Source organism: Nannospalax galili, unplaced genomic scaffold (genome assembly GCF_000622305.1).
Source record: "Nannospalax galili isolate Female #2095 unplaced genomic scaffold, S.galili_v1.0 scaffold406, whole genome shotgun sequence".
NCBI classification, from domain to species: domain Eukaryota; kingdom Metazoa; phylum Chordata; class Mammalia; order Rodentia; family Spalacidae; genus Nannospalax; species Nannospalax galili.
In genome coordinates, this window is record NW_008357033.1 from 3,469,977 (window position 1) to 3,484,347 (window position 14,371).

A 14,371-nucleotide genomic window follows, 5' to 3' on the forward strand; every position below is an offset into this window, starting at 1 on the left:
TCGTAATAAGGCAAGAAAAAGAAATATGAAGTCATGAAAGAAGAGACAAGATTGCCACCTTTTAGAACTAATTGATGAGTGTCTTCCTAATATTTGTTTAACCTGTGTGCCCTGAATAAAATCTTCCTCTGTCCCATCTCAATCTTCTCTCACTGTATTCCTTTTCAAAGTCCTACTGACCATCCTAGTAATTGCTAATGTTGACTGTCTACTGTGTGCTTAGGTGGCATTTCATGTCTTTTTTTAAATCTTAGACAAGCCAAAGGAAAGAGATTGTCATTGGCTTCATTTTGAAAATGACAACATATGGAGCACAAGGGATCAGGCTGTGGCTGAAAAGTGGCAAAGCAGAGACTGAGCTGGAGTGGGTCTCTAGGCCCAGCCACTGCCTGTCTGTGATACAGAATCCAGCCTTTCCCACCCACGGGACTTTGCTTTGGTTGGACTGTCTCTTGCTTTCCTCAAACCTCTGTCCATCTGTCAAGGACACTATAACAGTTAGCTCCCCTTCAGGATTGGAGAATTTACTCCCAGGAAGTGCTTCCAGAAGATACCCATGGCTCTCAGCCCACTTTGAAATCACCATGGCTGAAGGGGCATCTGACCAAGCACAGGCCCCCCCTTCCAAAGACAGCCCATACCCAGTGACCAATCAGCATGAGGGCAAAAGGCCCAGCCTCTCTGCCACAACTCAGGCAGCTCTGGGGAACCTTCTCAGCTTCCCAAGGACTCAGCTGAGGCCTTCCTGATGACTCTGTCACACTCCTGCTTACTGTTGCCGCCTGCTCCCCTGCTTTTTCTTTGGCAGGTAGAACCCCAGCTCGCCCTGCACCTGATCTGCTATTTGGGAGTCAGCTTCCTAAGGAAGCCAAGTTATGATTGACCTTAACCTTCAAAAGTCACTGCAGCCCTGCTTTCCCATCACACTTTCCTCAAGCCTCCCTCTGAGAGGACTCGGGTAGGAATGGCCACCTCTCCCAGTTGCAACTAAATGAATCATTTCTTTGTCTCTGTATCAGTCTCTATATTTCACTGTGAGCTCCCCAAGGGAGGGCAGTGTGTCCGGAATGTTTCTGTCTTGCCTTGCACCTGCCTCTACCATTGAGTATGGTATCTGGAGTAGGACACAACTAGAGTCAAACCCCAGCCACTACTTTCATCACCATCAGTGTCCTCATCTATAAAATAGGGTGATGACAGCATCTTCCTCCCAGGCCTGAAGAATACAGTGCTGGTACAAGATAAGCAGCCAAGAACTGATTCTTTGCTGCAACCGCTTATCTACCACGGTACTAGTATTAACATATGTTTATCGAAAGAGGCTCAGCATCACAGGCTCATCTCCCTGGGTTACAGTGGAGACAGAACAAGGCTCCTCATTTCTTTGTTCTCCTTACCCCAATGCAGACCTCATGGCTGGACCCTCCAGCATGTAAACCCTCACTCTCTCCTACAAGAAAAAAAAAAAGAAAATGAAAAAGAAACTTGGCTCTGAATCCAAGGCCATGGTGCTTTTGATCTCTGTTACAAAGCAAGGCAATTATTGGACACAAAAGCCCTGATTTATTTATGAAATGGGAAGGACATCTTTAAGGCAGGAACAAGAAAACTCACTCAAGACCAAGTCCTTGTTGCTACACAGTGAATGGCTGCTTTCAAACACAGGCCCCCAAACGCCCTCGCTTCTCTGCTAAGAGTCTTTCCTCATTAGCGTGTCCTCCACACCACAGCTTCCAACAATCAAATTCACATCACAGCCCAGCAAGTAATTAAATTCCACAGGCATCAGAGCACAGAATAATGGATGGCTATTGTTAAGGAGGCTGAAGAAAACAGAATGAGGCCTGGAAATGCAATGGGCTTCAATGCCCAGTCTCAGAAACAGCCAGCGGTGGAGGGGGATGAGCATGACACACAGTGACCCTCCCAGCTGGTATACCAATCACAAGGGATGCTGGATTCAGGGCTGAGTCAAATACCTGCATTTGGGTAGACCATGCCCTTCCCAGACATGGGCCTGTTTCCTTATCTGTAAAACAAGGAGCTTACACTGGAAATTGTTGCCATGTGTTTCCATAATCAGCTGAGATCTGGTTAGAAATGCAGGTTCTAGAGCTGTGCTGTGCTTTAGACCTAATGAGTCAGAAACTGTGGGGTGGAGCCCAGCAATCTGCATTTAACACATCTCCAGGGGATTCTAATGCAGGGTAGAATGTAACACCCACTGACTGGTAGATAATGTTTAAGGATAAGGCCACAAATACAAAGGCAGGAAGGGCCAGGGAGGTGAGATTAAGGAATCAGAACAACAGAGTGGACACTCACAGGGACAGCAGGCAATGGAATGCACTGTTTTGGTTTGGTTTTAGTTTAGTTTTTGAGATCGGATTTCAAGTAGCTCAGGCTGACCTAGAACTCACTATGTAGACCAGGCTGGCATTGATCTCACAGAGATCACCTGCCTCTGCCTCCAAATGCTGAGATTACAGGTGTGTGCTATATCCCCACATCCAGCTTGAAATCTCCAAATTTTTAAATGTTGACCTCATTTTTCTTACAGCTAAACAGATTACACTTAAGAGCCAAATTCAGCTATGGGCTGCTGTTTTGTAACCTTGCTTCTGACTTACCTCTGTCCTCCATCTCGAAATGCTCCATCCGCTGAGCTCTGTCCACTGAGCTCTTACCTTGCTCCAGAATCCCCAACCTCCTTTCCCCACTTGGCAGACTCTTAGTCACCCTGCAACACCCAACTCCAGAGTTGCCCCCCACTGTTAACTCATTCTCAAGCCTCACTGCCTGCTTTCTACATCTCAACTGAGAAGGTAGAAAAGCAAAAGAACTGTCACTAGAAGATGCTAACATAGACAAAGAAGACCTGCAGAGGATAAAATCATGCTTCTTGGGAAAGCTACCCTCTTGCTGTCTGAAAAATCACTGACATATGGATACGGATGTCATTTCATCAGAATCTAATAAGTTCACATTTTGAAAGGGGTAAATAAAAGAAACAAATGTGGAATTCAGGCTAGATTTAAAAATAATTGTTACAAAAATCTCTGGATTTTTCAGCTGAGATATCATTCTGTTAACCATGAGCTCAGACACCACCAGAAATGTCCTGTTGATGTTGGAGTTGAGCTGTTGAGATAGCTCTGCTCCACTCTGAGCTGGTTAGAACTTCCTCCTGACTTCCTCATAACATGAACTTCTACTGGTCAGAGAAAACTCCGCAGGCTGAGCAACTTGAGGGGTCGGCGGTGGGGGTGGGGGGCAGACTGCAATGGAGAAGGTCCAAGTAAACTGAAGTATTTGTTTCCAGGCAGCAAAGACTTGGGTGGCTGGTTTTGATTTTTGTCTTCAAAGCAATGAACAGGTTTCTAAGTTAACTGGATCTTTGTGGTCCTCAAGAGTATGACCATAACCTGTGAGTGGAAACCTGATCATATTTCACTGCAGCTTTGAAGGTCTATGGATCATAGCTGTTCCCAGATAGAACAACCAATCCTGAGAGATAATGAGCATGCTTTGCTGAGGGCTATCTAGTGGAGGACAACAAAGTGACTGCAACAGAGAGCCCAGTGGCCATCTACTGTTTTCTCTCTTCCTTCTCATAAGGGAACCCCAACTTTTCTTGGGGAAATATCTCTCACCCATCTTCAACCCTGTGGATCAGGAGAAGTAAGCACATCTTGCTCCAAGGGTGGGCATCTTTCCAAGGCCTGGTCATTCAAGGTACCACAGGCTCCATGGCCATAGATGTAGTAGTGTCAAGGGTGATCACATGACCTGTCCTGGGCCCATCAGAGCCTAGAAGAAGATGCTGGAAGCCATCTGGTCATGACCTAGGCACAAACCAACTAGGAAAAGGTCTCTCATCAGCCCCCTCCCAAATGGGAGGAAACAGGAAAATGGAACCACTCCACAGAGAGACTATTTTCTGATAATAACCTTTGTGCCCCTATAAACCACCTATGCATGAAACCAAAGTCATCGTGGAAGAGCTGAAAAGCTTCCTTGTTTCCTTCAAGCCAGTTGAGCTGTACGTCTATTGTCTACAATCATGGGACCGGATTATTTCAGACGGCCTCTAAGACCTCATTCAGTTCTACTTTGTTCTATCTAACCCAAACCTACCACCCTTAACACCAGCCCACCTGCATGAGCTTCTGAAATTTCTTTTTCCCCTCATACTGGGGATTGAACCCAGGGATAGTGACATATGCCAGTCAAGTGTTCAACCATGAGCTACAACCCTAGCCCTTCTTTCTATTTTATTTTGAGATAGGGTCTCACTCAGCTGACCAGACTGGCCTTGAATTTACTTTGTAGCCTGAACAGGCTTTGAACTTAAGATCAACTTATGAGAACGCAGTCTCCTGAGTAGCTGGGATGACAGACCTGTACCTCCAGGCCCAGTGGGGCTTTTGGAATTCGCAGTGCTACCAGTAGTCCTGAGAACAGGGCCAGAGAATCATGAAAAGGTAGCAGCATACTGATCTGTGAGGAGATGGCAGGTAGGGCAGCTACCCCAGGCCAAGTGAAAAAGAAAGTAAGCATAGGAAGCACTCCCGCTCTCCCACAGCTCTACCGCCAGAACAACACCCCACCAAGCACCGGAACCCCACCTCAGGCACAGGGAGGGCTTCCATCTTCAGGGACCACTAGTGAACTTCCACTTCATGAGTACCCACTGAGTGCAACACCTGTGGCAGACACTTGATGATCTGCCTCTGCTCTCCCAAGCAGTCCCTTATAGATAGGCATTATATACCACCACTTCCCATGAGAAAAACAAGGCTCAGAGACTCACCAGGGTGGTCAGCCAGGCAGTTCAGGACAAACTCTAATGCAGAGCCACACTGGTGATAAGGGGCTAAAGCCACCACATTTTGGCTGTCCTTGAAGCTACCCAAGACTTTCTCCCATCTGTCTAAAATGAGTTGAGGTGGCTGAAGAGATGACTCAGTAGTTAAGAGCACTGGCTGTTCTGGCAGAAGACCCGGGTTTGGTTCCCAGCACCCACATGGTGGTTCATAACTATATGTAACTCCAGTTCCAGGAGATGCAATGCTTTCTTCTCACCTTTCTGGGCACTGTATGACATGTGGTACACTTACGTGCAGGCAAAACACTCATAGCCATAAAATATAAATAAATAAATAAATAAATAAAAACATTTAAACAGTAATAATAAATAAATAAATGGGATGCATCTGCCCCAAGCCTGTTTAGTGTTCAGCCTCACAATGGTTGGGAGAGCTGCAAGAACTCTCTTATATAAGGAGCACAGGCCTCCGCTCTGAGTTATGGATAACAGGGGCAACACAAAGGGACCTCACTGTGCTAAATCAGCCCTGGCGCTCTTCCAGCCCACAGGGGCTGGGTCTGTTCCTTTGTTCTACAGGACAGGCCTGGTAACAAGGCAGCCAGGAGCTCAGCTGTGGATATTTTTTCATTATTTTCCACCCTGTTAACCTCCATCACAAGTCAGGCTGCTGTCAGCCTAAATGAGAACTGAAAAGATTTATCTCACTTGTCCCAGGGCTCAGCTCAGGAAAAAAAAAAAAAAGAGGCTTCATTTCCTAAAGGCCTTGAAGACCCTTCTCTCTGAGTCATTCCCACCTAGGAAAAAGGCTCTGACAGCAACAGTGGGGAGGGGCTGTAACAGGAGCAGCACTCCAAACAGGCGTCAGCTAAAGCTCTTCAGCTGGCCTTTGCAAAGCACTGTGTGATTTTTTTTCATTGTATTTACCTTCCTAATTATGTTTGCTTATGCTAGCATTAAACTTAGACCACATTTCATAAACACAGCCTCAAGAGAAGACCAGAAGTGTATTGTGTGGTGGGAGGAAGTAAGGCTGTGACTGCAGTTTTGCTGGAGAAGAGATCCTCAAAATGGACAATCCAAGCCCAGACTGTGAAGGATGATTCTATTTTAAGTCAACTTGTCCCCTTCCTTGGGTGTCCACCAATCCCAGGTTACCAGATCCCTAAGTTAGCACCTGGCAAGAAGAGCTGAGCTACACTCTGTGGTGACTGATACTGTCCTGGGATTACACACAACCAGCCTTCCCAGAGCACTAGGGGCTGCCCGTGCTGCCCACTCTGCTCAGGATGCTTCCACCACATTTCACAAGTGAGAAAACCGAAGCTTGGGGGAATTTAAGTCATAAGCCCAAAGATACATAGACCACATGAGAATGACTCAACCCCATCTAACACTGGCTGGGACCATCTGTGAGCATTTCACAAGTGCAACACTGAGGCACAAGTTTAAGTCACAAGCCCAAAAACAGCTCACAGACAATGATGCTTCAATTATGAACCCAAAAGCTTAAGAAATCTAGCCTCCCACTAAGGTCCCTCTTTTCTAGGAGCAGTTTGTTCAAGTTTCTCATGGCCCTTGAGAAGCAGTTGATTTCAGCTCTGCTCACTAGACAAGATGCGGCTATATGATACACCCATTTTACAGATGAGGAAACTGGTGTTCACTAGAATGAGTTCAGTTCTATACATATTTGCACAGTACCTCCACTGCACAAGGAGCTTGGGACAAAGAGAGCTCAGGGGACATAAAAAGCCACAGGTCCCTCCAACCCAGGCTCCTGGACATTTCCATGGATAAAACCTTTCTTATAGCAGTGGGGCATTTCCCCAAAGCCTTGAAAGTAAACCCACTTTTGCCCTAAGATTCCCATTATGGAAACTGACCCTATGTAACAGTAGATATATATGATGGAGAAGTTCATGGAGGTGATATTTATGAGTGAAATAATGGAAACTACCCCAACATTCAGCAATAAAAGATCTGGTACATAGATTAGGGTGCATCTATAGACTGAAATGCTATGTCATCATTCAAAACATAGAAATAAATTTTCCGTGTGGGAAACTTTCGTAAAAGAGCATTACATAACTTTGTTAGATGACACAAGCAGGCAGTAATATCATATGTGCAGTATGATCTCATTTGGGGAAAATGCATATGCATACTAGAAAACATACACGTTATAAACATGCATAGAAAATGTATTTATATAGGTATATGTAAAGAGATTTGTAGAACTCCAAAGCAATAGAGTGATAATACTTCTGTTGATTTTAATTTTTGTATACATGGTCACCTTTATTTTCCCCACAATACATGTGTACTATACACCTAACCATGTAAAAGTTTTTATTCTTGTGATGGGAGCTGCTAAAGTGGTAGCGAACACAGTCTTCAAATGGCACATCCAGGGCTGGAGAGATGGCTTAGCACTTAAGAGCACTGGCTGCTCTTGTAGAGGACCCAGGTTCAGTTTCCAGCACCCACATGGCATCCGACACCCTCTTCTGGTCTGTGTGGGCAATGCGCAACATGGGTGCACTTACATACATGCAAGCAGAATATTCATACACATAAAATAAAATAAATTAAAGACAGGTTTCAAGCTGAGGCTGGTGTGTCAAGTGTAGTCCTCAGGACCCTGTATCATCTAACACTTGACTTTCTGGTCACTTGTCCCAAACTACATCCTACCCTAATGACATAATGTTGTTCTGGTCTGTTTGGGAAAGAGACCTGGGGCAGAGAGGGAGCTGGCTTACCCACCTTTTTGAAGAGTCTGATGACATCCTCACTGATCTGGGAGAGGCGGACAATGACATTGTTCATGAAGATGTCATTGAGGGTGGCGTGGTCTCGGCTCTCCCGCCGAGTCTGATGCAGTACCAGGTACCAACAGTTCACAGGTGAGAGGAGATATTGGTCCTTCCTGTAGGAACAAGACAGCTCAGGTTGGCTTCACATTGTCACCTGCACAGCAACCTTCAAGGTCAATCTTTTTATACTTTCTACAGTGTGGAAACAGGTCAGGAGAATGAAGGTGATAGTCCATGGGTACAGCACAGTGCTGGGGCTGGAACTCAGGTCTTTGACTCTACATCCTGTGCCATCTTCATTCCCCTTGAATGCTGCACTTGCCACTTGTCCCTCCCACTTCTGGGAAGAATTTGTCTCCCTGGGACAAAGAAATACTGGACAGATTGCTTTTAAATACTTGATGGCTTCTAGAACTGTACAGTGGAAAGAACAAAAACACACTTCCTCTCTCCTCACTTGTCTCTTACTGACCCTTGGAACCCCACTGGCCACTTGACACTTTCATCCTTCCCCAGGGAGCTCCTGACCTCCTGAAAACTAGTGCTCACCCTAGATGGAGCTGGTGAGAGATGGCCTGACAGGCTCAGGTTCTGTAAGGGTTTAGGCTAGGGGGAGGCAAGGCTAAGGAAAATACAAGCTAAGTACCTACAGACATGAATAAGCCTTTGTCATACAGTGACTGATATAATCTCAGCCTGACTCTAGCTAGGCATTATGCTAAAACAGAGGATGTCACAGTGTGCCCCAGGCCAGCAGCACCAGCAGCCCCCCAACATGTCAGAAATGCATTCTCCAGCCCCATGGATCAGAAGTTGGGGTTAGGCTTGGGCTTGGAATCTGAGTTTTAACAAGTCCTCCTGGGTATTCTGATGTAAGCTGGAGTCAGAGAACCTCTGACCTGTGTATCAATAGAAAATCTGTCTCTTGTCTGTGCTTTACCAAAGACTCCTCTGTGGGGCTCAGGAAAAGGTATATATACTCTTTTCTCCAAAAAGCAAAGTGAAAGGGCAAGTAAAACTCCAAACCCAGACCCAATAAATGACCCCATCTTGAAACATGGAGTATCTATGGTGGAGTTCTTGTCCTCCAACCCTGAGTCTTTTTCTTTTCTTTCTTTTTTAAAATTATGTATATGTGTGTACCTGTGTGCATGTGCACTTGGAGATCAGAAAGTATTATTGCCCTTGGAACAAGAGTTCCATGTGGCTGTGAGCTGGAAATTGAACTCAAGTCCTCTGGAAGAGCAAGCACTCTTAACCACTGAGCCATCTCTCCAGGCTCTGAGTCTTTTTCTGACTGTGCTTTCTAGTGTGGAGAGAAGTATTGGAAAGGTAGTAAGTGAGGGGCAAGGCCCACCCACCACCTGAGAGTGGTCAGCCCCAGGGAACTCCAATCCTGCCTTGCTCCACTCTGTCCTGAACTCTGGGAGTCACCTCAAGAGATTACACGCTCAAGGTTACACACTCAGGAAGTGAAGCCTCTGTGGTCACTGTTTCTGAGGAAGGCCTCTCTGCTGATACCCACTATGAGCGTGCCCACCTTACCAGGGCCAAATGGAAGTGCTGTGGGGGACAGCCCTGTGTTCTGCCAGGCTATTCTTCCCCTTCCCAGCCCCTAGAGTCTGAGAAGGCAGGAGAGCAGGGCCCATTTAACTTCAAGGAATTTTTCTTTCTGTCACCAAATGGGCTGAAAATCTGTCAGGGAGGCAGGAATTTAGAAGAGAATTTGATTTAGAGGCAGTACCAGTTCTTAGTAAGGTCCCTGGCCCAGAAGCACAGGCTTTACTTGGGAATGTGTTGGAAATAGAGGTTGTCCAGATGGGTATGTCAGAGCGAGAATCTTTACTAAGGAAATGTTGAGAAGATAAAGCATTTAAGACATGCCTCTGTAAACAGAATCCCTCTTTGCTGATGTACTAGAGAAAGATCTGGTTTGCTAAAATTCAACCACAGCTGGAATCCCTGTGCATTGGTTGCATGGTAGGGCCTGGGTGGGCTTTGTGCACCCAAAGCTGTCTGTGATGCAGATTCTGCCTTTGAAAAGGTTCACTGTCAAGAGGTTGAGGCAAAATTAAGGAACGGCATGGTGTGAGTCTATAATACAGATGTACCCAGAGCATCCATTCAGTGGAGAAGTTGCCCAAGGTCCAGACATGCCCTTCCCACGTGCCTTACACCCTAGTCCCTTCTGTTTTCATGTTCTTTCCCACTGGGACCTGCAAACATGCCCTTTCTGCCACCTAGAAAGTGCTACCATATGCCCCCCTCCTGGCTGCCTCCCCATACAGCAGTCCCCTGACCGCATGCTTGGCATTAGTTCTCAAAATGTCATCTTTGGATCAGCAGCACCATCATCACTTAGAAGCTTACTGGAAATACAAGTTGTCAGGAGCATCACAGACCACAGAAACAGAAACACCAGGGGTTGGCCCAGCACCCATGGTTTAACAAGCCCTCCCTGAGGATACTGATGAAGCCTGTGTTTAAGAACATCTATGTTAAAATTTGGACATTAAGTATATCCCAAAGGCTTGCATGTTAAACATCTGGTTCCCAGTGTGGTGCTATTAGGAGACAGGAATCTTTATGAGATGTGAGGTCTTTAGATCATTGGGATTATGCCCTAGTGAGACCCCAGCTCCTTCCTCTTCCTCTTTTTCACTTCCTCTTCCTCTTCCTGGCCATGAGATTGGTGGCTTTGGTACACCATGCACTCGTGCCATGATATTTACCTTCTACAGAAATACACAAGACCTAAAAGCAACAGTCAGTCCAATTATAGACTGGGACCCCTAAGACTGTGAACCAACATAAACCATTTCTCCTTATAAACTGATAATCTCATGGAATTCTTTGTAGTTACAGAAGGCTCCCCAGTACATTCTTCCTTTAGTTTCTATGTCTCCACTTCTCATCACACTAGGAGCTCTTTGAGAACAGGGAAGTGTTTCTGTTGCAGTCACTGTACTCAGGACCCAGCAACATGGCTACCACAAAGCAAATGTGGAAACAAGGTCACATTTGTGCTGAGTCTTAAAGGATAAACATGAGGCTTCCAGTCAGAAGGGAGGAGGGGGGAGAGAGGGAGAGAGAGAGAGAGAGAGAGAGAGAGAGAGAGAGAAATAGTGCGTTATCTCACTCAGGAGGATTGTTGGAAATGACGCTGGGAAGATAGGGTAAAGGGGTTGTGACTGCAGGGGTTGTGGGATGCCAGGCAAAGCAGTTAGAATTCTACCTTTTAGGCCACATAGTTCTGAGCCTGTCTTGCACATTAGAATCACCCCAGGAGCTTATAAAAACATCACGACTAAGTAAGTCAGAATCTCCTGGATAGAGCTTGATACTGGGTATTTTAAAAATACAGCAGATTTCACACTGTAGTCAGAGTTAAGAATGCCTGTTCAGGAAAATGGGAGGTTGCAGAGGTTATTTACAAAGCCCTGCCAATGAGTGTTTTGGAAAACACTGAGGGCAACAATGGAGGGTGACTGGGGTAGGTGGATGGTTGGGGTAGATATGTGGATGAATAGCTGGATTGAGGGATTAATGGATGATGAGGTAGATATGTAGGTGGGTAGATGAATGGATGGATGATGGATAGATGATGGATGAAAGAGTGGATGTATGGATAGATGGGAAAATGGGTGGGTACATGATTGGGTAGGTGGATGATTGCATGGATGGATGGATGGATGGATGGATGGATGGATGGATGGATGATGAATGGATAGACAGATGGGTAGGGGATAAGCATGGACATAAATATGAGACTAGAGACAGTAGCACCACTCAGGAGGGAATCTTAGGTAGAGAGATATGGTAAACTCTGGGTGTGGCATTGGGACCATGAAAGGCTGGACATGAGAGACACCTCAATAAGGTTCATTCCACCTTAAAGACTTGCTGGAAATAGGAGAGAGAGAATGGAAGGTGGTTCTGAGATGTGGCTCTTGTGCAACTGGGAGAATGTAGAGTTGCGGCCTAAGAGGAGAGCTGGAAGAAAAGAAGCAGGTTTGGGCAGAGAATACTCTTCTTAATCCATTTCTTACTGCTTCCTGGGTGGTGATGGAAATGAAAGGATTAAAGGAGAGATGAGATAATTGGGCTGTTCCTGAAAGTGCTTCAGGGGCTTAGCTCAGTCTGGGATGCAAGAACTAAACAACATCTGAAGAATTAAATATGCAAAAGTTATGGATGTTTCAAAGAAAAAGAAAAGGGAAGTGATCTTAAAAAGTGCCGGAAAATACTGAATTGACCTGAGGAACTTTAGGGTGCCTGGACAGAGCAACATGACAGAAGGGCAGAAAGAATAAACCAGTGGGCCAAGAGATGTACAACCCAAGGCTAGATTAAAGAAGAATGCAGGAATGAGGAGGTGGAACAGGACGAGGACGAGGAAAAAGAGGAGGAGGAAGAGCAGGAGATGCAGAAGGAAGGGAGACATAGCAGCAGCTGACTTGTGTTGAAGAGTGATGGAAGGTCTGGGTTGGTTCAGGCTTTCAGGCTTTAATTCATTGTCTGTGTTGGGCATATGCATGTATACATGTGCATCTGAACTGGTATACCCAAGTACTGTGTGTGCAGCAGTGACCAGGCTGGCTGTCTAAGCCTTCCACTTGAGTAAAAGAGATACACAAGAGGCAGGAAAGGATGTTCTAGCTTCATCAATGTATTCATGGGAGGAAGGCTGCACAGCAGAGGGACACCTCCCCAGACCTGGTGGTGCGATGGCTGAAGCTGCCTTCTTTCAGGAAGTGCTTTCCAGACTAGGAGCTGGAGTAGACTTTCCTAGGGAAGAGCTTTCTAAGTGGAGAAATATGACCAAAGGTCCAGGAAGAAGAAAATGGTATTTTGGTGAGCTGAATGCAGCTGAGGGCTCCCTACATGCTACTCTGGAGTAGGATTCAAGGTGACAAATGGGGCTTGAGAATTAGACAGAGGCCACATAGAACAGGGCTTTAAGTCCTATTAGAGGGTTTGAGCTTCATCCTGAGGTCAGCAAGGAGCCACAGAAGGATCTAGAGCAGGGTAATAAAGGAGTCAAAGTACATTTTTGACCCTCCACTGTGGAACCATACAGAAGACAAGGCTACATTCAGGGGCCAAGAAAGAAGTTGAGGGATTCAATTTGAGTGTATTACCTGGACTTAGACACCGCTGGATGGGGTTCGGGGTGGGAGTTGAGCAGGAAGAAGAGTCCAGGATGACACCCCAGTTTTCTGGTTTGGTCACCTGGGGAAGTAGAAGTGGAAGTAGCCTTGTGGGGGATGAAGAAAAGGTCAGAGGTTTGGCTGGGAGGGAAGACAATGTGTTTACTCTAAACATAGCCAATTTATAAGGCCCTGGAGGCCTCTGGGCTACAGACACAAATGGGGAAGCATGCAGCCAGGGCTTGGGTGAGAGTTGAAACCACACTTCATAAATGTGCACAACTATCTATGGGAAGGAACACACCCCAGAGAGCCGGGCAACACTATGATCAGAGGGCGACAGTCATTCCCCATCCTCATAACTAAGAAGAGGGACAGGAGGAGACAGTGAAGTCACATCTGCCTTCCAACTAGTATGCCCACTTCAAAGCCTCACCCAGTATGGGAGACTGTTAGATCTGTCTTCACACTTCCTCACTATCCTGTTCCCAACCATGTGTGGGACACAGCTCTAGCAAACTAAAAGGCTGGGTAAACTGTCCCCAGCCCAAAGTCAGACCTAGAACTAGTCACGCTAGTTTCCACACTGTGGAAAGTTGACATCTATGATCTTGATCACAATGGTACCAGGCCCTACCACCTCACTGAGCCACAGAAAGACATCTGGGCCTGAGGATAGTGTCCCCTCCCCCCATGTCTACAATCATAGCTGTGTGACCCCTATCAGGTCATCTCTCCTTGTGGCCTTGCTACTCAAACCACACTGTCAAATACCAGAAAAGAGCTCCCTGGTCCTTTTTCAGTGCACATCTATGTAACTGAACACTCTGTAGGACCAGATCCCAGAGCAGTCTTGTACATAGCACATGTGTGGCTCCTGCCTCCAAAATGTAGGCAGTATGTTGAAAGAGATAGCATCACTCAAGGTATGTGTCAAATTAGATTAGTAGAAGGTTCCAGAGAGAAGGGGATCACTGAGCCATGAGGGCCCAGAAGAAGGGATTTAGTCTGAATTTGAGGGTCACTGAATTGTCCATGAGGAGAGAGTAGGTATAGAGGGCTCCTAAGAAGAATTAGAGGGGGTCAAGCAGAAGTATTGGAAGGGTGGCCTCAGGTGAAGCAGAAGCACAGGAAATGAGAGGGATGTGGTAGGAGCAGCATATGTGCGGCTGGAGGACCTACAGGACTGTTGGGTCCTGGGGTGTGCCTTCCACTCCATTTCATGTATCATCTGCATTATCCTAGGACTCAGGCCACGGATGGCAGATCAGGATGGAGGTGTTCAGTAACCTGTTTCCACTCTCCTTTTCCTGAGGAAAACTGTCCCTTTGCAAAGTGGTCCCACTGGCCTGATATCCAGCTCTCCCAGCCAGCAGCCACCTTTGCCCACTGCAGCCCCCATTTCAGAAGATGTTAAAACAAGCCACCCTTTTGCTTTTCCTATCTGGTATTTCAGCCTCTCCTCAGCAGGCAGAAGCTGCAGAGTTAGTACAGAGGATGGAACTTTTGCATATGTATATATTTTCTTTTTTATGGAAAGAAGCTAGCAATGAACATTTCTGGTGAGTCACAGC

The 14,371-nt window shown here is 46.2% G+C and overlaps 1 protein-coding gene across 4 annotated transcripts in view; it reads right to left on the reverse strand.

Moving 5' to 3' along the window:
* Srgap3 (SLIT-ROBO Rho GTPase activating protein 3) overlaps window positions 1-14,371 on the reverse strand; it is a 266,271-nt gene that overhangs the window by 111,736 nt on the left and 140,164 nt on the right. For all 4 annotated transcript variants that reach the window (XM_008854812.3, XM_008854814.3, XM_008854813.3 and 1 more), the window contains exon 3: window positions 7,598-7,760. In XM_008854812.3, the coding sequence (XP_008853034.1) occupies window positions 7,598-7,760 (163 nt within the window). The remainder of the gene's footprint in view (window positions 1-7,597; window positions 7,761-14,371) is intronic.